Source organism: Passer domesticus, chromosome 4, assembly GCF_036417665.1.
Source record: "Passer domesticus isolate bPasDom1 chromosome 4, bPasDom1.hap1, whole genome shotgun sequence".
Classification (NCBI taxonomy): Eukaryota; Metazoa; Chordata; class Aves; order Passeriformes; family Passeridae; genus Passer; species Passer domesticus.
Window position 1 is genome coordinate 1,443,024 of NC_087477.1, and position 25,511 is coordinate 1,468,534.

Sequence of the window (25,511 nt, forward strand, 5' to 3'; positions counted from 1 at the left end):
TTGTCCAGTACTGACTTTGTATCCCAGATAAGTTAATGTCTGTTTTACTGCTTGAGCCTTTTTCTTTGATACCCGGCACCCTTGGAGTCCCAGAAAGTTCAAGAGGCTTACCGTCCAGGCCACGCATGCTTCACTCGTCCGTGTGGCTATGAGGATGTCATCTTCGTAGCAGCTTCGCTTCCTCTGGAGGGGCTTCCCATGCCTCTAATTCCTTTGCAAGTTGTTCTCCAAACAAAGTGGGTGAGTTTTTAAATCCCTGTGGGGGTACTGTCCATGTAAGTTGAGTTCTTTGCCCACTTTTAGGACTTTCCCATTCAAATGCAAAAATTTTCTGGCTGGCTAGGTGGATAGGAAGGCAAAAGAAGGCGTCTTTTAAACCTGAAACGGTAAACCAAGTTAGTTCAGGTGTTAAGCAATTTAATAACGTGTAGGGATTGGCCACCACATGATACAGTTCCTCAGTTATCTTGTTCATGGCTTGCAGATCCTGTACTAACCTGTATGACTCATCAGGTTTGCTGGCTGGTAGGATAGGGGCATTAAAATCAGATTGACATTCTTTTAATAATCCTAGATGTTAAAAAGTTCTCAATTACTGGGCTAATGCTATCCTTATCTTCCTTCCTCAGGGGATACTGTTTATCTCTGACAGGTTGCATTCCCTTTTTAGTCTGATCTGTATAGGGGGAGCGTTTTTTGCTCTCCCTGATACATCAGAAGCCCATACCCCAGGGAATACCTGATTCATTACATCTTCATCGATTTCAGTTTCCCTTGTGACTTGACTAGTGGTTAATATCAAACTCAATATTTCTACATACTTTTGATCATTTCCCTCCAGAGTATTTTCCCCATTTTTGAATGCAATAGTTGGCTGTCATTGTCCCAGCAAATCTCTGCCCAGAAGTTGCTCAGGGGAGTTGGGCATATATAGAAATTTGTGGATCCCCCACTGCTTTCCCAGTTTGTATTTTATTGGCCTAAAGAAAAATGCCTTTTCAGTTTGGCCAGTCGCTCCCGTAACTGTAGCATAATCATCCCCTATGGGCATCAAGGCTGTATTTAGGACCGAGTACCTTGCCCCTAGAAGGTACTCGCTTCTAAAGGTTGACTAGGAATTTCCCTTCTTTTTCCATTTCCCCAGCTTTAGTTTTACAACCAGAGAGCCTGCTGGGGTAGTCTCCTCCAGTCCCCCCTAATTGTCTTGCACATGGGCAAACACCCCTCCTCTCCTTTGATTCCCTTGACCATTCTCTTTCTGCTCTGGACAGTCCTTCTTCCAATGGCTCTGTTTCTTACAGTTTGCACATTGATTTCTGCCGGATCGAGGAGGGCCTTGCCTGGGTGCTCCCTGCCTGCTTTCACGTCTTTCTTTCCGTTCCTCCTGCACTATTGCTATTAAGTTTTTCATCCCTTGTTTATCCCCTTCTTCTCTGTTGCTAAAGACTCTCCAAGCCTCCCCCAATCAAGTTTCTAAATTCCGTATATTTTCTTCTCAGACTTTTTGGAGTTTGCACCGAATATCCCCCTTGGACTGTCCCAAAAATAGATTAATTAGTTGTTGTATCCCTCTCAGGTTTCCTGCAGTCAGGATGACCCTCCCCGAGAGTTCTTTTTTCCCAGCCCGACAGTGGAAGAAAGAGTCGGAATTCTTCAGCTCTGGTTCACAAGGTTGTTTATTGTCTCTTATCTAAACCATTCTTTTTCAGACCTGCAGAGGTCTGATCTACAGATCTGTCATGGGCACGCTGCCTGCCCCTGGGCTGGTGTCTTCATTTTATACTATGAAGTACATGTACTTCATTGATCATTATTTTCCAATACCAGTCACCTCTGTTAGACTGTCTACTTCTAGTCTAAACCAATCCAAATGTGCCACCATCACCAAGAAGATGGAAGCTAGGAAGAAGAAGGAAGAAAAATAGGACAACGCCCAAATCCTTCCATCTTGCCTCCTAGACCCCCTCTAGTAAAATCCCCCAAATTCCACGTTTCACCCTGGGATTAATTCATTATCACTCTATTTAAACTTCTGTGACTTGTGATTCTTCATACAAGGTTGGTAATTTGCTTTATGGGTTAAGATCAAAATCCCAAGTGTCTATGGCTTCCTGCCAGGACTCCCCAGCCGTCTGCCAGGGGCACGTGTCATCCAGGGCACCCAGAGGGGCGTCCTGGGTTCCAGCAAATCCCCACATCAGATGCAGGGTCCAGTGGTGTATAGCGTCACATTGTGTTTCTCAGGTGGTCTAGGAACTCTCTGGGGGATTCTGAGGGTGCCTGTTTAATAGCATATAAAGCTGACCAATTTATAGTTTCAGGCGTTGCTCTTTCCACTCCCAATATAAGCCAATCCGGATAATTTTTTAGCCTCTGTCTTTGTACTGGTTGGTTCAGGTTCCAGCCTGGGTCCTGAAGTGGAAAATGTTCCTTTAGGTCCACTGGTTGTTGTCTAAAGTGGTCTGCTACCTGGTTCCCGGCTGTTTTTAAAACCATCTAGCTTTCTGTTTCAGTGAATGTGTCTAATAACAATTGAATAGCACCCCAGTCTGGATTGTGCTGCTTCGTAATGTATCCTAGATGTTTAGTAGTGTTTACTGGGTCATTTTGGTAATTTCCTGCAACCCTTTCCCATGCTTCCAAACCAAGGGTGGAGAAGGGCACCTTAACTAATATCTTTTCTCGGCCTGGTTTTACTGTCTCCAGCAAAGGGGCCTGCAGTATTTGTCCTCTGGTTCGGGATGCTATTGGGCTGCCTGGAGGGGTTGGAGCTGGTGTCTTCTCCAAAGGAGGAGGAGGAGGAGTAGGAGGAATAGTGGAAGCGGTCGACTAGGTGGTGTAGGTGGTGTAGATGGAGCCCCTCCCAAGTCTCTACCCCTTCCCCCCTGCCCTCCCAAGTGAGGGCTAAATAGGTCAGCTAGATCTTGTTCTTGTTCCTCTAGTGCTGTGCGATAAACTTAATCGGTCCTGGTGCATCTCTGTCTTATGCTACAGGTTGAGCAGCCCCATTTCAGTTCTCCCATTTTGCTTCTGTTTTCTCTTTCAAGAGCCAAAACGAGGGGGTCAGTGGGGGCTCTGATGCCACAGTCCCTTTGCTAATCAGGATTATTTTGGAGGGAGAAAAACATATCACAGTAAGAAACCTCCTTCCATTTCCTTCCCTCCATGGAAACAACATTAGCTGTAACAGGGTATTCTATTCCAATGTACCTGTAGGAGGCCACCTTGCCCCATCCTCCAGGTGATATCATGGCCACCAATGGGAGCAATATATAATTAGGGTTTTTAAAATTTTGCCTGCCCCCTTTGCCTGTTATTTCTCTCCACTGTGCTAAGACACAACCTAATGGGTTGGCTTTATGTACTTCCTTACTCTGCCTTGTTCCCATGATGTCTTTTTAGAGCAAGCTTTAGCTTACTCAGTTCCGAATGTCCAGATGTGAGTCTCAAATCAAAACTCCTTTTTTCTGCTTCTTCAGAGTTATTTTTAAAAAGTAATAATTAATCAAATAATCAATGTACAAAAATATTAATAACCAATTTAACAATCAATAATACTTCAAATAACTAATTGTTATTAACATTAAAATACAAATTAATTTCATAATTAATATATAACACTCCACCATTAACTTTTACTTGTTTGTTGTTTGCTCAGTCCCACACAAAGTTACAAACTCCTAAGGGTACAATCCAAACCACTGGGGAGAATAGAAAAGGAAAAAATTCCTTAATTCTTCCTTTTGATATGGCTGTGCCACTCCTTTATCCTTTCCCAATCCTCTTCAAAGATGTCTTCCCATGTCTCAGGGTCTAGGTGACTTTTTCCACAGATTAAATTCACTATTTCACACCTTGCATGTACATCTTGGTTATAGTATCTTGGCAGTTCAGGGGTACATGCATGGCATGCAGGTCTCTGTCCATATGAAACACAATACCACCTCCTCCGACACTTTCTGCACTGAAGGAGAAGCCAAGCTGTGTGCCAGTCTGGCTCCCAGTGAAAAGCTGTCAGTCTGCACACAAAACTGGGAATCACCCCTTCAAGCCCCCAGGTCAAGGCGTTTCTAAGCACTCTTTCAGCTGCGGGGTGTTCCCAGTCAAAGGCTCGATAGCAACGTGTTGAACTGTGGTATATCCCTCCCAAGAACACTCTGTCTCTCCCTCCATCCTCCCGTTCTATGACTCCCCAGCCCCTGACGGATGAAGAGACTGACTCGGTTCAAGCTGAAACCACCTGTGAAGAGCATGTCTCGGAGGCCGGGCTCTCCCAGCCCAGGCTTGAAGTTAGGCAGCAACCATGGGCAAATCACCTCTCGCTTGTGTTGTGAATAAATTGTTATCTATTTTTTTTCAGATTGCAGAGTTAAAACAAGTTGGACCAGTTGCTGTTAAGTTAGCTTCATTGTTAAGAGTTCTTCTTCAATTACCTGTTAATGGTTAGCGTTTAACCCTTGTCCCCTTGAGGCTTGCCAGGGAGGGATGCCGGGACCCTGCAAGTACCAGGAGAATGGGAGTGGCATCAGAGCGAGTATGCAGATGACAAATGCATTGCACCAAATTTTGCAGTGTTCCAGGGAAACCCCTAAAAACAACGAGCCAACATAGAACTATGGGTACGTAGGTGATGTCTAAGGATGGGAGCATAGTCCAATGCCTGCTTGGATCCTTTTTGCTTCTCACCCTCACCTGAAAGAATCTTGACTAGAGAGAGGAACCAAGGTGATGGACCAAAAAGGTGGAATCTCCTAATCTCTCAAGAGGATGGAATCCCCAGCTCTGCCTGCAGACTAGCGGACAAAGCTGCATCACCCTCCTCCTCTGTGCCACTCCTGGGAGCAGCAGCGGCGTGGGCACAACCCGTCAATTGCTCTCCACCTGAGCTGATCCTTTTAAATAAAGGCATTAAAGAGGAGAAAGATCTCCTGCCCATTTATTTCAGCTTGTACCAAAAAAAAAAAAAAAAGAAAAAAGCAGCAGCAAACCCCTTAATGCAAAGGCTCTCCTAGTAACAGCTGTCAAGACTGAAGGGCAGTGTTATCACACAGCAAACACTTAACTCTTAGTCCAGGCGGGCTTGCTGGCTGCCTGCAGGTGGTTCCTGCCCCTTACCAACCAGCGGCGCTTGCTTGCAAATGCTGACTTGTACCGTGCTCCTGCTAGCTGTGCTATCAGCTAGCGGTGTTCAAAGCAACCCTACAAACCGCAGCTTATGCCCCGAGTGCCTGCCAGCCGTGCTGTAGGCCCGCTGCGCCAAGAGCAATTTGGCAAGCCCCAGCTCATGGCCCTGCACCGCGCTGGCCCCGCTCGTTGGAGCCGCCCTGCACCACGCATGTGCTGCTGGCCAGGGGCTGCCTGCGCTGGGCATGCGCTGCTTGCTCTCCCAGGCGCTGCCGGCTGGCCGCCGCTGCCCCGGCTTTGCGCCACCTCTTCCCGCCGCGCCGACCTGCGCCACGCTCACGGCGACCCGGCACCCTTGAAATGTTCTTTGAAAAACCACAGTTACCAGAGAAACTAAACCAAGACCTCACTCCCCGCAGCGTTGTTTCACTGTTCACTCACACCCACACACACACACAAGCACACACGTCCGGACGTGATAACCATACACAATCACAGTTCAAACCAACGCTCCGCCAGCTGCTCTGTCAGCTGGGGACCCCCCGCCACCAGCTTCTCCCCGGCAGACGATTGCTTGCAAACTGCTTGTGCAAAACTGCACACAAAGACGTCTCTTATGCGACTTATCGGTAGCCAACCCTATAAAAAGGAAAGGAATACATACCACTTCTGTCCACAGTCGCAATGCGCTGTGGTCTGCTCCCCGCAGTGTACAGCCGAGGCACCGAGTCTCTCCTGGGGAAGAGTCCCGTGGCACACCTGAGAGGGTCTGTGCCCAGCCGGACCAGCAGGTGAGCAGAGTTAGTCCCATCTGGGTCGCCAAGTGAAGCAATATGCGGAATAAATGGACTCCACAACCTGATGTAGTTATGTAGTGGGTATGTGTGTCAGGGCCTGGCACAAGCGAGATGGCTCTCGTGAAAACTTGTGCCCCAAGCCCTGGTCCGAGCCACATCTTTGTTCACAAACATGTTCCATATGCAATGCATTACACAATCTCTTCATGCATATTCAACCCCTGGCCCCGCCTGTCCTCCCCTCACATGGTGATGAGATCAATGCCCTTCTGGGCACGCGTTGTTTCCTGTGGTGGTCATACTGGGGTCTTTGGTGGACTCTGAGGCTGAAGGCTGTGGTCTTGCTCACGACTGAACTTTTGAACTTTTCTCATTTCTGCGTGCACTGTGGTCCCCTGGTGCTTATCTGAGTACGTCTGTTGGTTTTGATCAGCTTGGAGACAGAGGAGCTCCTTTGTGTAGGCTTCTTGCATTCCCTGGTCTTCTCCTGGTGTTATGAGTAAAACATTCATCTGTAGCTATGATATTTTATTAAAAATCCTTTCCTAGGATTTTTCCCCTCCTGAGGAGCTGAGGGCCTCAGGAAAGAAATGTAAACAATAATTATCTGCTGCTGTGGAATGCAACAGGTGCATCTTCCATTGGTCCATGTGGATTGTTTTCACTTGATGACCAATCACAGCCAACTGTGTTGAGCCTGTGAGCAGTCACAAGATTTTTGTTATGCATTCCATTCTATTCTTCTTCTTTGTAGCCTTCTGGTCATTTTTTCCTCTCTGTTCTTTTAGTATAGTTTTAATATTGTATTTTAATAGAATATATAATAAATCAGCCTTCTGAAATGGAGTCAAGCCTCGTGTCTCCACACTTGGTGTGTTCACCCCCACAAATTATCCATTTTTTTTAAGGCTGCAAAGTTAAACAGGTTGGGCCAGTTGTTGAGAGTTGAAGTGTTGACTGTTTGTTGTTGATAGCTTCATGTTGCAATCACCTCTTGTTAATAGTTTTTCTTCAATTACCTGTTAATGGTTAGAAATCAAGCGCAATTGTCCCCCTGCTGCTTCCCAGGAGCCTGCAGGTAGCAGGGGGAGGTGACATCAGAGCTAGTATGCAGATGAGAATACATTTCACCAAATTTTGCAATTTTCCAGGAAAAAAAAACCTAAAATCAAGAAGCCAACATGGAATTATGAAACCTAAGTAATGTCTAAAGGTGAGGAACTGAATCCGTAGTATCTGCTAAGATCCTTTTTACTCCTCACCCTAACCTGAAAAGATGTCAGCTAGAAAGAGGACCTGGAATGTTAGACCAAAAAAGCAGAATTCCCACTACTCCCTCGAGGACGGAAGCCCCAGCTCCGCCTGCATACCAGCGGACACAGCTGCATCATCCTCCTCCTTCGTGCCACTCCTGGGAGCAGCAGGGGTGTGGGCGACCTGTCATTTCTCCCCAGCCTGAGCTGAATTTTTTAAATAAAGGCATTAAAAAGGAGAAAGATCTCCTGCCCAATTTATTATGCTGGTGTTGTCCTTCATAGCAAGAAGCTTCAGAAATTTGCATTTTCCTATGCCCTTTGTACCTTGGCAGAGGTTTCTTAAGTAAAAGGTTAAAATTCAACACATAATTCTACAATTTAAAATTTAAATGCTTAGTCCATATATTGCTAACTTAATTGAACCCCCCAAAACCTCCATTTCAACAGCAGCCCCTGCCTGGCTTCTGCCTGCCCACACCGTGGGCATCCACGGCTCCTCCTGGGCATGGAGCTCAGTCAGTGCTGGTGCTGGGTGGGCTTTGCTGCTGCTGCCACCTGGACACTGGGGTGACCACTTGTCCTAGGTTGCAGTGTAAAGATGTATTCTAATCCCATCCTCAAGAGCTGCTGAAACCAGCAGGGGCATTGTTTCTTCCTTATCTCCTGTTAATGGGCCCATCAATGTCTTGCCACATGACTCAGAGATAACTCCCTCCCAGAGCAATTTCTGTTTAATGGCTAATCAAGGACCCACAGCATGAGGCAGAATGATATCAGCCCACTGTGAGATGCTCTGCCCATGGGGGAGGAGCTAAGCATCCCCAGCTGGATATAATCTGGGTTTTGGGACACAACAAGCAGTCTTTCCACTGGATTCCCAGAGGAACCGCCGCCCTTACCCAATGCTTTTCCAGAGGATGAGAGCTACCAGATTGTTTCTACAGGATCACCACTTCCACAAGTCCATTTCATCTGGACTGCTTCCACCACCCTAACTAGCAGGGTGTCAGGCTGTATTCTGACCCTGTCAGTGGTTTTCCTTTTGTATTATTGCAAGTATTTTGGTTTTTTTTTTCTTTTTCCTAATAAATTGTATTTCTGACTTGGAGTCTCTCACTGGTTTTGATTTCAAACCACAACACGGATCCATCTCTTTATTTAAACAGAAGAATAGGCCATTGCCTACCCTGCAAGTGGGGGGGGGGGGGGGGGGGGGAGGGTGGGGTGGGGTGTCACCTTCAGTGTTTCTTAGAGGGCAAGGCCAGAGGGCTCAGGGGCAGAGGAAGGGATGTGTTGGTCTCAGGAAGGGCTGGAAGGTGCTGGGCTGGTCCTGGTGTCTCTGGAGGAACTCGGGTTGGCTGGGATGGGACAGATGGAGAGAAAAAAAGGGATGAAGGCAGCTTGGGGAGGCCCATGGGGAGAGCAGATGGCAGTGGGATCTATGGGGCAATAAGAGGCTTCCTCGTAGACGGTTGTTCTGGGGTCCTCTTCACAGAACACTTGAGAGGGCTGTCCAGGCCGTTCCTGCTGCTGGAGGAGCTGCTCACGCTGTCTGGGTGTGAGGTGCAGCCACCATCTTCCAACTGCTGTCCAGAGGTGCTCCTGTGCAGAGAGGAGGTGGCTGAGGCCCCAGCTGCCAGTGGCACACAGGGACCCTCGTGCACAGCAGGGCCCAGAGCTGGCAAGGCTCCCCAGCACGGCTGGAGCTGCTGGCACAGCTGGGCCCAGCTGGACAGCTGCCCCTCAAGGCCCCGGCCAGCAGGGCACGGCTCTGGGCAGGGTCCCTGGCCAGGAGCGGGCCCCAGAGCGCCTCTGCCTTTCAAGGGCAATCTCGGCCCTGCTCTTTCTCCTCCCCACCTCCCTCTGCCTCTGCCCTGTGCCCCTGGGGCTGCTCTTGGCCAGGCAGCCTCAGTGGGAGCCAGCACTGGCTGCAGCCCCAGCGGGGCCCCCAGGACAAGGCCCAGCAATTGAGAGGCCAATGGAAGCACTGGGCAGCAGCAGAACCCTCAGCAGAGTTATTTGGACAATCATGGACTGGCCACAACTCCACTGCAGCCTCAATGGGAATGTTCCCTGTCCACGTTAGACTTTCAAAAGAAGCTGTTTGAGGGGGAGAGCACAAAACACTCACTGTTTTCTGTTCCAGGAATACCAGATTCCAATGCAGCACATCATGAAGACAAACTCCAAATAAAGCATGCCTCCCAGTAACCCTAGCCAGCAGCCGGTTCCCTGACAGAAACCCCTTCCGAAGCCATCCTGGGCATTAGGAACAGGTCTTGTGGTGCTGCCTGCATCTGTGGGAGCGATGGGGAGCGTGAGCCCGTGCTGTGCTGCACTGCTGAGCTGGCAGCATGGTGGATACGGGCAGGACGTTCTCTGTTTCCCCCAGAGCTGGGGCCTGCAGGCACCTTGCCGGCCCTGGCACAGGCTGTGCCAGCCAACAAAGCCCAGCAGGCCGGGAGGAGAGCCCGGGGGCAGCGCAGCTGCTTGGGCAGTGGCTGCTGCCAGGGACACGGGCCAAAGCCATCCCTGAGCAGCCACTGCCAGCCCTGGCACTCCCTGCCCCGTGACAGCTCCCCCAGCCCCAGGGGACAGGCTCAGGCCCTGTCAGGACCCAGCGCAGCCCCTGCTCACTCGGGAGCCAGGGCTGGCTCTGGCCCTGGGCTGGCGGCAGGGCTCCCGCTCGGGGCTGCTCCTGTGCCTTGGGCCTCTGGGCACTCAGGGCCAGCTCCGCAGCAGCTGCAGCGCCAGGGACGTTGCTGCACCTGTCCCGTTTCCCCGGGGCTCTGAACCAGCTCCAGAGGCCTGGAAGCCGAGGTGCCTCCAGCTTTGGTTGCTGCTGGACTGGGCAAGGGCAGGCCCTGGGGGAAGAGCTGCTGCCACACAGCCCCGGCCAGGGCTGAGCCCGGCACAGCAATTACCTGCTGTGCCTGTGCCTGTGTCTGTCATTGCCTTCTTTCCTGCAGCTAGGGCTGCCAATGAGCCACTGCTTCTCCCTGGCTGTTCCTCCTTCTGCACAGCCTTTTGGTCCATCACTTGAAAAAGGAAAAAAGGGACAACTGGATCAAATGGAAACATTCCCCATTGGGGAGGTGGCATCTTCATGAGGCAATGCTTGTCAAAGTGACAGGTAAAAGCTCAGGTAATTGGGGTTGGGCCAGTGCACTCCCTTGTGCAAAGAGCTGCACCTCCTGATCTTCTCAGAGACTGGGAAATGGCAGGGGATCTCAGGCCCACAGTACAGTTGGGGCACCCTATCAGCTAATGCCAAATTCCATCCTGCAGAGGCTGGGGAGGTATTGCAGCGAGGCCAGGCTGGGAAACAGCCCTGCAGGGTGTGAAAGCAGCAGCAGGGCAGCGAGGCTGCCACGGATCCCTTCCTGCTGTGCCAGGCACGGCGTGTCCAGATGTGCAGCCAAAGACCCCGGCTGCTGAGTCCCAGGGGAAGCATGAGGGAAATGCACCCACCTTGTCCTCCGGGTGCTTCCTTCTGTGTTTGTCTCAGGAATTCACCTGAGTCATGAGACATTTTAGCTGCAGTATCTTGGGTCTTCCCTTTTGGAGGACCTTAAGAGAAAGTAGTTCCATTTCCCAGGAATGGATCCCACAAAAGCAGGGCTCCGCCTGTGGGGTCAGCAGGGTCACACTACTCACGCCTGCCATGGGAGCTGGGTTGGGGCCAAGCACCCAGCCCTGGAGCTGGAGAAGTCCTCCCTGCAGATACACCTGTAACTCAACAGCCACAGAAGCTTCTGCCATCTCTGCTGATCTGCACGGGCACCACTGAGCCGCAGGAGTGGTGAGGGGATCGTGCAGGGCGAGGGCACACACGTGCATGGTTCTGTGCTGGCACCTGCAGCGCTGCCTCCCTGGCCCAGCTTTGGGCTCTGAGCTGGCAGCTCTCCTAGGGAAAAGGCCTTGACCTACCCTCAGCATCTCCCAGAGCCTCAGTCCTGGATGTGGGGCCTTCACCAGCAGGTTCAGCTGCAAAGAAAGGCAGGACAGAAGAGCTCCTGTGGCACTGCAGGAGATCCTCAGGCTGCCCACAAGGCTCAGCCCCGGGGCACAGCCCCGGGCCTGGCCCCTTCCCTCTCTGCACTTCTCTGTGACTGCACAGAGCACACAGAAAGACACACTGGCATTGCACACGGGAGGAAGACTGAAAGCTAAATGCTCCTTCCTCCCACTGACAGTGATCCTGTGGGATCCCTCAAGGCTCCAGAAGGGAGCAGGGCAAGATTCTCAGAAAACTTCAGCCCTTACATAATATTAAGGGAAATGGCTTATGAGTGAGATCTTGTCACATTGACACTGATTATTCTGTCAAGAAAGGCACACGGAGGAATAGCCTCCAGCATCATCCAGGAATTTCAAGCCATTTTCCAGCAGGGCTTCCAAAAAATCCAAGTCATGATTCCAGTCTAGAAGGGAGCGGAGACCAGAACGATATCAGTGGCATTCTGGGATCCCCTTCTGCCACAGGGAACTGGGCACTGCAGGGCGGTTGGGTAAGGCTGTGGGAGCCAGATGTGAATAGACATGACCAAAAGTGCACAGGGGCCTGGGGAGCTCTGGGCTGGCTCCTGATCACTCTCCACACTCTTTCCCTACCTCAGCAACATCCCTGGGAGGGGTGGCTTGAGCAGTGCAGGGCCCTGGGGCTCTCTCCCTCACACAGAGAGGAAATCCTCCCTAAAGCCCTGGGGCAAACTGCAGCAGGCAGTGCCACAGCTATCCCTCCCTCCCTCCCTCCCTCCCTCCCTCCCTCCCTCCCTCCCTCCCTCCCTCCCTCCCTCCCTCCCTTCCTCCCTCCCTCCCTCCCTCCCTCCCTCCCTCCCTCCCTCCCTCCCTCCCTCCCTCCCTCCCTCCCTCCCTCCCTCCCTCCCTCCCTCCGTCCTGCCCTCCTTCTGCTGGGACAGCTCCCCCAGATCCCAAGGGCAAACAGCCAGGCCCTCTCAGGCCACACTGGAGCCTTGCTCTCCCCCTCTGTCCTTTCCCCACCATGGGCACCCCGTGCAGTCACTGCCAGGTTTCAGGACATGTCTCCCATGGAGGGACCCCAGCAGGACTGCTCAGTACCCGAGTGCCCTGAGCCTGCTCAGGATAATTCCCCTGGGCTGTGCCGCTCTAGTCCAGGCTGTGCCCGCACTGCCAAGCAGCAGAGAGGACAGCTCAAGCCTCAGCAGGGCTCAGGCCCAGAGGCACAGCAATTACCTCCCGTGCCTGTGCCTGGCATTGCCTCCCTTCCTGGAGCAGAGGCTGGCATGGAACCACTGCTTCCTCTTGCAAATGCTTCCTTCTGCACAGGCTCTCCTTTTATTTCTGGAGAATGGAAAAGAGACATTTGGATCAGATGGAAACATTCCTGACTGGCAATGGGGAAGGTGACAACTTCAGGAAGCATCCCTTGTGAAATAAATGGATAAGGAACTGAAAACACCCAGGATTTTGGGACAACCCAAGGCTGGTTCCTTCCCCAAACAGCTCCAACATCTGATCTGCCTGGACAGAAGGAATTTGGAGGGGATCTGAGGGTGGGCATGGCCTGAGGTGCAATTGGGGCTGCCTGTCAGCTGATGCCAAATGCCTTCCTGCAGAGGCTGGGCAGAAGCTGCAGCCAGGCCAGGCTGGGAAACAGCCCTGCAGGGCGTGAAAGCAGCAGCGGGGCAGCGAGGCTGCCATGGATCCCTTCCTGCTGTGCCGGGCACGGCGTGTCCAGATGTGCAGCCAAAGCCCCCGGCTGCTGAGTCCCAGGGACAGCATGAGGGAAATGCACCCACCTTGTCTTCTCTGCAGACATTCCTTCAGCATTTGCCACATGATTTCTAATGGGTCCTGGAATTTCTTTTCTGCCATGTCTTTGGTCTCTCCTGTTGTAGGACCTTAAGAGAAAGTAGTTCCATTTCTCAGGAATGGATTCCACAAAAGCAGGGCTCAGCCTGTGGGGTCAGCAGGGACACACTACTCACCCCTGCCATGGGAGCTGGGCTTTTCTGTATCATCCAAGGTAGGAGTTGGTGAAGTCGTCCCTGCAGACACGCCTGGAACACAACAGCCACAGAAGCTTCTGTCACCTGGTTCTTGCCAGACAGTCAAACATTATGCCTTGGTGGGACAGTGAGAACATACCTGCAGAATGCCCAGAGGGCTTCACAACTTCAGAGCGCCAGGCTAATGCAGAATCCTTCCCAGCCTCCCAGTCTGGAAGCAAACCAAGATGAGAACTGTTTCCATTGTGTGCCAGGGCTGGCTCTGGCCCTGGGCTGGCGGCAGGGCTCCCGCTCGGGGCTGCTCCTGTGCCTTGGGCCTCTGGGCACTCAGGGCCAGCTCCGCAGCAGCTGCAGCGCCAGGGACGTTGCTGCACCAGTCCCGTTTCCCCGGGGCTCTGAACCAGCTCCAGAGGCCTGGAAGCCGAGGCACCTCCAGCTTTGGCTGCTGCTGGGCCGGGCAAGGGCAGGCCCTGGGGGAAGAGCTGATGCCACACAGCCCCGGCCAGGGCTGAGCCCGGCACAGCAATTACCTGCTGTGCCTGTGCCCGTGTCTGGCTTTGCCTTCCTTCCTGCAGCAGGGGCTGGCACCGAAGATGGAGTGCTTCCTTCAATAAATGCCACCTTCCACTGAAGCACTATGTCCATCTCTTGACAAAGGAAGGGAGACAGCTGCATCAGATGGGGCTCTTCCCTACTTGGGCGGTGGCATCAGAGGTAATATTTGTGAAATTTATGGAGTAGGAAAATGGCCAGGTTACGGTGGCATGATGGCAGCACTTCCACCTCCAAACAGACACCCTTTTCCTAATCTGCAGGGCTGGATATTGTGGGGGATCTCAGGATGTGTTAGAGTTTGGGCTGCCTGTCAGCTGATGCCAAAAAACTTCCTACAGAGGCTGGGCAGAAGCTGCTGCCAGGCCAGGCTGGGAAACAGCCCTGCAGGGCGTGAAAGCAGCAGCAGGGCAGGGAGGCTGCCATGGATCCCTTCCCACTGCGCCAGGCACGGTGTGTCCAGATGTGCAGCCAAAGCCCCCGGCTGCTGAGATCCAGGGAAAGCATGAGGTAAATGCACCCACCTTGTCTTGTCTGCAGGAGTTCCTTCAGCTCTTGCCTCCTCTGTTTAGATTGTTCCACGGATATCTTATCTGTTGTGTATAGGATCTTCCTTGTCGGAGAACCTTAGAGAAAAATATTTCCATTTCCCAGGAATGGATCCACAAAAGCAAGGCTCAGCCTGTGTGGTCAGCAGGGACACACTACTCACCCCTGTGATGGGAGCTGGGCTTGTGTACAGCATCCAAGGTAGGAGCTGGAGAAGTCCTCCCTGTAGACACATCTGTAACACAACAGCCACAGCAGCTTCTTTCACCTGGTTCCTGCCCGCTTGTCAGCAATTCTTGCTCAGTAGCACACTGAGAACATACCCGCAGGAGGCTCCAAGGGCATCAAAACTTTATTCATCCAAGCTGATGGAGAAGCCTTCCCAGCAACCTCATCTAGAATGGAGCACAGATGAGAACATTTAACAGAGTGTGCTGGGATCCACTTCTGCCACAGGGAACTGGGCACTGCAGGGCGGTTGGGTAAGGCCGTGGGAGCCAGATGTGAATGGACATGGCCAAAGGTGCAAAGGGGCCTGGGGAGCTCTGGGCTGGCTCCTGATTACCCTCCACACTGTTTCCCTGCCCTCAGCAACATCCCTGGGAGGGCTGGCTTGAGCAGTGCAGAGCCCCGAGGCTCTCTCCCTCACACACAGAAGAAATCCTCACAAAAGCCCTGGGGCAAACTGCAGCAGGCAGTGCCACAGCTATCCATCTCTCCCTCCCTTCCTTGTCCCCTCCTGCCCTCCTTCTGATGGGACAGCTCCCCCAGATCCCAAGGGCAAACAGCCAGGCCCTCTCAGGCCACACTGGAGCCTTGCTCTTCCCCTCTGTCCTTTCCCCACCGTGGGCACCCCATGCAGTCACTGCCAGGTTTCAGGACATGTCTCCCATGGAGGGACCCCAGCAGGACTGCTCAGTACCCGAGTGCCCTGAGCCTGCTCAGGATAATTCCCCTGGGCTGTGCCGCTCTAGTCCAGGCTGTGCCTGCACTGCCAAGCAGCAGAGAGGGCAGCTCAAGCCTCAGCAGGGCTCAGGCCCAGAGGCACAGCAATTACCTTCCTTGATTGTGCCTGGCATCACCTCCCTTCCTGGAGCAGAGGCTGGCATGGAGCCACTGCTTCCACCGGGAAATGCTTCCTTCTGCATAGGCTTTCCTTTAATTTCTGGAGAATGGAAAAGAGACAGCTGGATCAGATGGAAACATTCCTCATTTGGAATGGGCCATGGATCCCTTCCCGCTGTGCCGGGAACCATGCGTCCAGATGTGCAGCCAAAGCCCCCGGCTGCTGAGTCCCAGGGGAAGCATGAGGCAAATGCACCCACCTTGTCTTGTCTGCAGGAGTTCCTTCAGCACTTGCCTCGTCTGTTTGGATCGTTCCAGGGATATCTTGTCACTTGTGTCTTGCATCTTCCTGTTTGGAGGAACTTAGAGAAAAATAGTTCAATTTCCCAGGAATGGAACCCACAAAAGCAGGGCTCAACTTGTGGGGTCAGCAGGGACACAATACTCACCCCTGCCATGGGAGCTGGGCTTGTCAGCAATAACCACCAAAGGACGTATGAAAGTCCTCCCTGCAGACACACCTGTAACTCAACAGCCACAGAAGCTTCTGCCATCTCTGCTGATCTGCACGGGCACCACTGAGCCGCAGGAGCGGTGAGGGGATCGTGCAGGGTGTGGGCACACACGTGCATGGTTCTGTGCTGGCACCTGCAGCGCTGCCTCCCTGGCCCAGCTTTGGGCTCTGAGCTGGCAGCTCTCCTAGGGGAAAGGCCTTGACCTACCCTCAGCATCTCCCAGAGCCTCAGTCCTGGATGTGGGGCCTTCACCAGCAGGTTCAGCTGCAAAGAAAAGCAGGACAGAAGAGCTCCTGTGGCACTGCAGGAGATCCTCAGGCTGCCCACAAGGCTCAGCCCCGGGGCACAGCCCTGGGCCCGGCCCCTTCCCTCTCTGCTCCTCTCTGTGACTGCACAGAGCACACGGAAGGACACACTGGCATTGCACACGGGAGGAAGACTGAAAGCTAAATGCTCCTTCCTCCCACTGACAGTGATCCTGTGGGATCCCTCAAGGCTCCAGAAGGGAGCAGGGCAAGGTTTCCAGATTCTTTCAACCTTAAGATTATATTAAGGGAACTGGTTTATAAGTGAGCTTTTGTTGAATTGATCCTGATTATTCACTCAGGAAAAGCAGAATGAAAACTTGCCTCCAGCATCCTCCAGGAACTTCAAACCATCATTCATCAGGACTTCCTGGAAACCCATGTCACTATTCCAGTCTAGAAGGGAGCAGAGATCAGAACCATTTCCATGGTGTGCTGGGATCCCCTTCTGCCACAGGGAACTGGGCACTGCAGGGGTGTTGGGTAAGGCTGTGGGAGCCAGATGCAAATGGACATAGCCAAAGCTACACAGGGGCCTGTGGAGCTCTGGACTGGCTCCTGGTCGCTCTCCAACCTCTTTGCAGGCCCTTTGCAATATCTCTGGAGGGGTGGCTGGAGTAGCCCACGGCCCGTGGGGTCTCTCTCCCTCCCACAGAGGAAACCCTCCCTAAAGTCCTGGGCAAAAGCATCCCCAGCGCTTCCCAGGGAGCAGGGAGCGCTGTCCCGGGAAAGGGCAGCCAGGCTGCCGGCTCACCTGCTCGCCGCGCTTGCAGCGGAGCAGCCTGGGCAGCCCTGGCAGGCAGGGCCACGGCCAGGAGCAGCAGGAGTAGGAGGCGCAGATCAAGGGCCATGGTGCCTTGTCCTCCGCCAGTCCCGCAGCTCTTGCTGCCACCGCTGTCCCGACACCGCTGTCCCAACGTCAGCACCGCTGCTGCCACCGCCGCTGCTGCCGCAACAGTTGTGCTCAGGGACTGACTGCTGGTTCCTTGTGCTGCTGTGCAACCACGGGGCTCTGGCACCTCTGGCACCTCTGTGACATCAGGGCCTGCTGAGAGCTCAGCCTGCTGTGACCCCTGAGCCCTGCTGTGACCTCATGGCCTTAGCTGTACCCCCAGAGTGCGCGCCCGTCCGCATGAATGGACTGCCCTGATTGTAAATGTTTTGCTTCATCAAAGGGCCATTGCTCAGCAAAACCTTTATTTTGCCTGCTGACCTTGCTGGTCAGGCTGCATCCCTCAAGATGCTCTTGATTGTTGCAGTTCAAATTTATTGTATTGATTCCAATTTAAGTGATGTTTAAGGGCTCTGTTGTGCCCCCATGTTTTTCCTGAGTTGGTTCACCTGTGGGTTTTACCCTCCCTCCAAACTGTCCCTCGTGCCCTTCCCCACCCCTTGTTCCAGCTCTTTCCCTGCCTGTCAAGGCAACCCAGCCCCTTGGTTCTTGAACCTTTGGGCCAATCCCTGACTGCAACACCCCTTTGGAATTCCCCTACCCCTGGAAGCCCCATTGGCCCTTGTGACCCATCCTCTCCACCCTCCTACCCCAATTGGCCCCAGACACTTGATGAAATCCCCTCACTCCTCTCCTGAGGATTCTCTATTGGTTCATTGTTTGCATCCACCCCATGACTTGTATGTGTACAAAACCCCTTGGGCAGTACAGCTAGGGGCTTCTCATCCTGTTCTCTTCACCTGGACTAAGGTGTTCCTTGCGGAACCTGAAGACAAGGATCCTCCTCCTTTCTCCTGTGCCTCGTCCCTGTCGTGGCTTGTGTCTGGCACTGGAGAGCAAGTGGCACTAAAGGTTCTGCCTCTGGTAAATCCCCATAGCGAGGCAGTTCCCGACTCCTGCCATAGTGCCGGAGTTCTAAGAGCTAGCCCAGGTTCCAGCACTCACTTCACTAATGTACCGAATGCCCCTTCTTCAGAGCCTGCTCTGGTGCTCTGCCATCTCACACAGCAGAGTGTGATTCACATACTGCAGCCCAGAGTTAGGTTGTTGCAACATTGAAATGGGTGTGGTTGGCAGGATGGCTGGGCATAAATCACTACAGAACTAAAGCAAATGTGTGCACTGTCCCAGGCTGGACTTGAATAGACACAGGAATTGTGGAAAGATGAGGACAAGATAGCAGAGAACAATGGAAAAACCAGCTATAAAGAAAATGAGGACATGCTAAAGGAGTTATTTGTGCACATTTGGGGGTATATTTTCTTGGGTGCAAAGTAAAACCAAAAGCTTCTAAATGCCGAAATGGGGAGAACTGTGGATGGTAAATAGGTATGAGTCATGATGACAAAATTGAAAGAGTAATCAATACTGATACAGTAATATTTGGAAATAATAAAAAAGTTAAAGTTGTTCCCCCCTCTCCCACCCACTTCTCCTGCAGATGTTCAGAACAGGAGGAAGCAAGAGATAACTATGACTAAATTTAGTTGGAATAGAGGAGAATTTGGTTGGACACCAGGGAAATGTTGATTATATGAGATCCACTGCTTTAATGTTAGAACACAATATTGGCTTATACAGTACCAGCTGGGTGCGCATGTGTAATCCAAAAGGTGAACTACAGGACATGGAGGAAGAGGAGAGGCCTTCCTCAAAGAAGATCCCCAAAGAGTGGTACAATGTGGAAGGGGCTAACAGCGGGCCTGTTAGCTAAAGGAGCAAGAAGAAGCTGAGAAGAAAGAAGAAGCTGATAAGGACCTCTCTCCAAGGCTGTAACCAAGGAGACCAAGAGAATTGAGGGACTGAAGAAAGATAAGAACTTCGCAGCTGCATGAAGTATATTTAGAAAGTTAGTTAAGTCACTGTAACTTTTCACCAATGGTGTTATGTTGATTTATTGTATCCAATAGTTAGGGTAGAAGAAGCATAAACAATTAAAAAGTGTATAAAAGGTCAGCCATGTTCAATAATAAAGTGTTGCCATCTGAAACTGCTTGTGATCCCTGCTTTGTGTCGTGACCGCCTCGACAACGACATTTGGTGATCCCTGACGTGATACAAGACCCTTAACGAGATACTCGGGATCCTAGCAATTGGCAACCGTGACCCACTGGGACGTAGTGGGGGAGGCGGCGTTGGTGTAGCTGAGAGTGGCCGGTGAAAGCCACAGGGAGGTCCGGACCTGATTTTCTCCTATCAAGACACCTGGAATTAGGTGAGCCACCAACTAGCGATAATGGGAAATAATTTATCTAAAGAGGAAGAAAGTGTTTTGGCTACATGGAAAGTTTTGTTAAGAAATAAGGGAATCTTTACTTCAGACTATGCCCTTCAAAGTTTATTGCTGTGGGCTAAATCACAGGGTTTTGGCACGGACCCTGGTACAGCATTTAGTGTTAAGGCATGGAAAAAAGTCGGGGACAGACTATGGGAAGTTATCCGAGCGGGAGATAAAAGTGTTGTCGATTTAGCTGTTACCTGGGGATCGCTCTTTGAGGCATTGAAACAATGGAAAACAGAGCAGAAACAAGCAGAGCGGGATGTGGACGAAGAATCGGGGTTGACAATAGAAACTGACGGGGGGGATGAGGCAGACGGGGCCTCTGATGGGGAACTTGCTGAAACTGTCCTTGAAGAAGGTGCAGGTGCTGTGGAAGTTGCCAGGCAGGCTACCAAGGCTTCCGGGAAAGCTGCCAGAGTTTCTAGGCCGGCTGCCAAAGCTTCCGGGAAAGCTGCCAGAGCTTCTGGGCTGGATGCCAAAGCTTCTGGGAAAGCTGCCAAAACTTCTGGGAAAGCTGCCAAAGCTTCTGGGAGAACTGCCAAAACTTCTGGGCAAACTGCTGTGGCATCTCCTTATCAGACTCCTAAACCTCTGTATCTCACACCTGCGCAGCAGCTCGCGATGGTGCCTGTATACGATACACCGCTACGCCAGCTAGCTGAACTGTCTTTAGCAGAGAGAGAAACCCAGCCATCTGCCCCCCCGCTTCCCTCTGCTCTAGTCCAGCCATCTGCCCCCCCACTCCGCTTTCAACTGCATGAACAATCTGCAAGGTCGTATCCTCCGTTACCTAGCAGTGACAGCGAATCAAGTGACAAGTCACCCGCAGTAACACCTGAGTTGGGGCAAGGAACTGTTGTCAGTTTACCTTTTAATAGCTCTAGCCCTACTGCCCCATGGACTTTGCCTCCATGTCAAGTAACTGTGCTTCCTCGACATCCTCAGGAGTTTTGGGAATTTGTTAGAAAAAAAGCAGTTGAAGAAAATAATTGGGACATAATAGAAAGATTAGGTCCTCCAAAAGTACCTCAGGAGAAGAGTGCTGATGTAATTGCTGCCTGTACTAACCCTATGGCTTTTCCAGTTTTTAAAGCAGCTCCTGGAACAAGGCAGGATGACAGTCATCATGTCTTTGCCTAGAGTTGTACAAGATCTCCAGTCGAAGGTAGCTCAATATAGTATTAATTCCTCTGAGGTAATGTAATTAATACGTGTAATCAATAGATACCTCTGTTGGTGTCCAATTGTTTATTTTGAGAGACCATGAAATACCATGTGGAATACTGTGTCAATGGAGTGATAATTGGGAAGATCAACTGCATATTTTGGAATGGATATTTTTGTCTTTCAGATCTCGGAAAACAGCTCCAGGACTTTATGAGCTTTTTGCAGATATTATCATCAAGGGCCGCAGGCGTTGTCATGAAATTTTGGGACACGACCCTGTGACCATTGTGATACCTGTGCAACAGTGGTATTTTGAATGGTGCTTTCAAAATAATCATGAATTGCAGTCTGCCTTGTCTTCTTTTACAGGCCAAATAAAATACCATTTACCTTCTCATCCAATTTTAAAACTGACCAAGGAGATTCCTTTTGAAGGAAAACAAATTTGTTCTCCTGTTCCAGTGGAAGGTGTAACGGTTTTTACGGATGGATCCGGGAAAACCGGAAAAGCAGCTGTAGCTTGGAAAAAGGATGACCACTGGGAATATGAGACAATGATTCAGCAGGGATCTCCTCAATTGGTTGAACTCTGTGCTGTTCTTTTGGCTTTCACTTTATTTCCTGATTCTCTAAATATAGTCACTGATTCTATCTATGTTGCCAATTTGGTTAAGCAGTTAGATCAAGCAGTGTTGTATAATATCCAAGAGAAACCATTGTTTACCATGTTAATGAAGTTATGGACAGTCATTGGTGCTCGAAAACATCCTTACTTTATCATGCATGTTCGCAGCCACACATCGTTACCAGGATTTTTTGTTGAAGGCAATGCCTATGTAGATTCTCTAGTAGCTGCTGCTGCAATCAAAACCATACCTAATGTGTTGCAGCAGGCAATTTTGTCTCATCAATTTTTTCATCAAAGTGCTCGAGCTTTACAGCAGCAATTTAAATTGTCTCCTGGTGAAGCGAGATCAATTCTTTCTTCCTGTCCTGACTGTCACATGACTCATGTCACTCAGTATTATGGTACCAACCCTAGAGGTCTTTCCGCTTTAGAGGAATGGCAGACGGATGTTACGAAAATGCCAGAATTTGGTCGCTTTAAGTATGTCCATGTTACGGTTGATACCTTTTCTCATGCAATGATTGCTTCAGCATTCACAGGAGAAAAAACTCGTGATGCTATTCGTCATTTTTATCACGCTTTTTCTTTTCTAGGTGTTCCGTGTCACATAAAAACAGATAATGGCCCAGCATATGTTTCACAAAAAATGCAAGCATTCTTTCGTGCTTGGGGCATTGAACATTCAACAGGTATTCCACATGTCCCCACAGGCCAAGCAATTATTGAAAGAGCTCACGGTCTTCTTAAACGTCAGGTTCAAAAACAAAAAGGGGGAATGCAACAGGAATCACCTCAAGTGAGATTAGATAAAGCTGTTTATGTGTTAAACTTCTTGCGTCCCCTACCTGACTCACAGTTATCTCCAATTTTTTACCATTTTTCTTCTTTGAATGCTAGGCAACCAGATCTCCGTAGAAATGTTAAGGTATGGGTCAAGGATTTAATTACTGGCATGTGGTCTGGCCCAGTGGAATTAATAACCTGGGGAAGAGGTTATGCTTGTGTTTTAACAGATAATGGTCCTCGATGGGTTCCTGCTCGCTGTGTCAAACCTTATCTGGAGCGAGCAGGCAGGGACAAGACGGATGGCTCCGCAGCTGAAGCAGAACGTGCGGATGACACTGGCTAAGGCTATATCTAGATATAAGTCAGGATATGCATTTCATTGCTCTTCATGTGCTTTCATAGTAATTAAAGGGTGTAGTTTTGGTTTAGGCTGACCGAGACAATGCAGGTTTTTGGAACCTTTTTTCTAGTATTCCTGCAGCTCCTTTTGAGCACTTTGGGGTGGTTATAGTTCACGGCTTTATGGGATAAAGTAGTTAGGAAATTTTAAAGCACCTATAGATGGATGAAAGACAGGAATGATTGTATTAAGAATGGGAATGTTGATTTTGTTGATGGTTGTGATTGTTGTTTTGTGTTTCCCCTCTCTGCTTGGATTTTTGCAAAGGGCCCTGCAAAAATCCATAGCAGCTGTGTTTAAAAACAAAAAGGGGGAATTGTGGAAGGGGCCAACAGCGGGCCTGTTAGCTAAAGGAGCAAGAAGAAGCTGAGAAGAAAGAAGAAGCTGATAAGGACCTCTCTCCAAGGCTGTAACCAAGGAGACCAAGAGAATTGAGGGACTGAAGAAAGATAAGAACTTCGCAGCTGCATGAAGTATATTTAGAAAGTTAGTTAAGTCACTGTAACTTTTCACCAATGGTGTTATGTTGATTTATTGTATCCAATAGTTAGGGTAGAAGAAGCATAAACAATTAAAAAGTGTATAAAAGGTCAGCCATGTTCAATAATAAAGTGTTGCCATCTGAAACTGCTTGTGATCCCTGCTTTGTGTCGTGACCGCCTCGACAACGACATTACAATCTCCTAAAAGAATGGTGGAGCATGCTTGGTGAAGGTGATGATGAAGGCGGTGATACAAGTGTGAGGAATCGAAAGTGGGAGGAGATGGTAATGACATACAGCATAAAAAGGGGAATTTTGGCTTGACAAGCTAGTACGTGAGGTGACAGGGGTCCAAAAGCCCTGCACTCCGTACTCCACGCATAACCCGCAAGGTTATTTTTGCTTATACGCTATTATCAGGACCAAATTATTCGTTATTTACAGCAAATTATATTGTCAATATTTTGAGTGTATTTAATTGTATATATATTAAGCTACATAATTCAAATCGCTGTTTTATTTAATTTTGTTTGGTTGTTTTTGTTTGTTTTTTTGGTTTTTTTTTAATTGGATAATTGGGCAAATATGGCCTGTGGAATGTCCTCCACAGCAGAGTGTCAGACCTCTGGATCTTTTTAAACAATTTTATCAAGGTGGAACTGTGGCAGCTTCAGCTGGTGCCTCTGGGGGACCTTGAACAAAGAACCCCTGAGCTTTTCTACCTTCCCAGGTGAAGTGTGATAGTCTGGGGTCTTCCTGCTGTGTCCGAGTGCCGGGCCACTGGCTGGCACCACAGGTCCCTAGACCCTCTGCTGAGGCATCCCTCTCCTAGAGTCAAGTTCAGTCTGTCACTTTCAGCTTTTCTCTCTGATCCACCACCAGGACCAAAGATCACACGGTCCTGAGGATGTAAAAATACCTGTTCCTTCTGGAACATTGCTGTTGCGTGACAGCCCTGCAGGCAGAGCGGGCAGCTGTAGGGATACTGACTCGTTTCCCTGGTGCCAACCATGCTGCATACATCGAGCTGCTGGTGTTGGTGCTCGCTGGGACGCGGCCCGGCCCGGCACCACGGGAGTTACGAAGGGTCTTGAAGGAATCCCCACGCGTTAAAGCAGACGATTTAGCCTGGGATTTTAAGTTGTTTCTCAGTTAACCTTGTAAAAGGCCAAAACAAGTCTCCTATGAATTCTGTCCCTGTCAAGTTCAGTTCTGCCCCGAAAGCCCCTCAGCATTCTCAGGGCAGTGGCAGGAGCCGGGTGCTGGCCCGGAGCCCCGCTGGCTGGGGAGAGCACTGCCCAGAGCGAGCCCCTGCTGCCCGGGATGGCCACAGGCCCGGGAGAGCCAGGCGGGCAACGCCAGGGCCCTGTCCAGGGCTCCTGGGGCTCCTCTGGCATCTGTTCCATCCCCTCAGGCGCTGAGCGGTGCCCGTCCCGCGAGGCTGTCTGTGCCCGGCGCCAAAAGAGGCAGGGCCGGGGCTGTGGCCCCTGGGCTGGCGGTGCCGCCTGCCCGGCGCTCAGCACCGCCCGTGCCGTGCCGGTGCAGCGTGACCCGGCGGGGCAGCTCCGCCTCGGTGCCTCTCCACCGCCATCCCGGCACGGCGGCTGGCCCTGGGCCGTGGCAGCCCCGAGCTGCACGGGCCCGGGAGGGACTGCCGGAGGTCCCCGTCCCCTGCGTGCCTCAGCACACACTCCAGCCCCACTGCGCGCAGCAGGAGGGACACAAAGCACCTGCACGCTTATGAGCATCCACAGCCCTTTCTACATGTGAAATGAGACCCCAGAACCCCGACATGTGCCTCAGGAGAGATCCCAGCACCCTGCACACTTTGGGAGAGATCCCAAACCCTCTGCATGCCTCACACAGGATTCCAAATCCCTTGCACGACTTGAAGTGGACCCCAGTGCCCTCCATGCCTCAGAGGAAACCTAAAATATCCCTGGGTGTGTCACGAGGGACCCCAGCCCCTCGTGCACCTTAGGGGAACTCCAAAGCCCCCACATGCCCTACAGGGAAGTCCAGGCCAGCTACGCCGAGTGTTTTGACCTGGAAATCAAGCCTGATTGCACCTGGGTTTTTGTGTCTCTGGGGCTGCTCACCAGCCATGTCGGACCCCGAGGCCACACAGCCCTTCCCTTCCCTTCCCTTCCCTTCCCTTCCCTTCCCTTCCCTTCCCTTCCCTTCCCTTCCCTTCCCTTCCCTTCCCTTCCCTTCCCTTCCCTTCCCTTCCCTTCCCTTCCCTTCCCTTCCCTTCCCTTCCCTTCCCTTCCCTTCCCTTCCCTTCCCTTCCCTTCCCTTCCCTTCCCTTCCCTTCCCTTCCTTCTGGCCCTGGCTGAGAGCAGCAGACCCTGTGCAGCACCCTGGATTGGTGATGCTCCAACAATTAGGTCCTATCAAGTGTGTGTTAATTAGGGAGGAGCTTTGTTTTGCCTGCTGACATTGACGGTCAGGCTGTGTCCCTGGAGATACTCTTGATGGCTTCCCTCTTTTCCTGGGCATGGCACTGGAGGAGGTCTGGGCCCAGATGATCCCACGGAACCAAATGTCCCTCAGCCCAGGGACGCTCAGCATGGGCTGCCCCATCCCCTCGGGGTCCCACCGCTGGTCACAGTGAAGCCATATGCAGAATAAATAGACTCCACTGTCGCCCTGGTTTTTA

The 25,511-nt window shown here is 51.3% G+C and overlaps 1 protein-coding gene and 1 long non-coding RNA gene across 3 annotated transcripts; one reads left to right on the forward strand and one right to left on the reverse strand.

Annotated features, from left to right (window-relative positions):
- Nucleotides 1-8,417: 8,417 nt before the first annotated feature.
- On the reverse strand, nt 8,418-16,981 carry LOC135299889 (uncharacterized). The gene is made up of 20 exons (XM_064419293.1): nt 16,911-16,981; nt 16,481-16,552; nt 16,059-16,115; nt 15,786-15,845; nt 15,597-15,698; nt 15,329-15,436; nt 14,595-14,666; nt 14,435-14,506; nt 14,247-14,348; nt 13,701-13,817; nt 13,310-13,381; nt 13,150-13,221; nt 12,961-13,062; nt 12,395-12,502; nt 11,108-11,164; nt 10,835-10,906; nt 10,649-10,747; nt 10,102-10,215; nt 9,309-9,474; nt 8,418-8,779 (listed from the first exon to the last, which is right to left on the reverse strand). The coding sequence occupies exons 2-20, from the start codon at nt 16,536-16,538 to the stop codon at nt 8,617-8,619; spliced, it is 1,773 nt and encodes a 590-aa protein (XP_064275363.1). The 5' UTR covers nt 16,539-16,552; nt 16,911-16,981; the 3' UTR covers nt 8,418-8,616.
- An 851-nt stretch (nt 16,982-17,832) lies between these two features.
- LOC135298355 (uncharacterized) lies at nt 17,833-22,997 on the forward strand. Of its 2 annotated transcripts, none has more exons than XR_010360343.1 (2): nt 17,833-19,323; nt 20,474-22,997. It is a non-coding gene; the product is annotated as an uncharacterized LOC135298355 (long non-coding RNA). The 2 variants fall into 2 exon arrangements; XR_010360344.1 differs by having other exon boundaries at nt 20,486-22,997.
- The last annotated feature ends 2,514 nt before the right edge of the window (nt 22,998-25,511 follow it).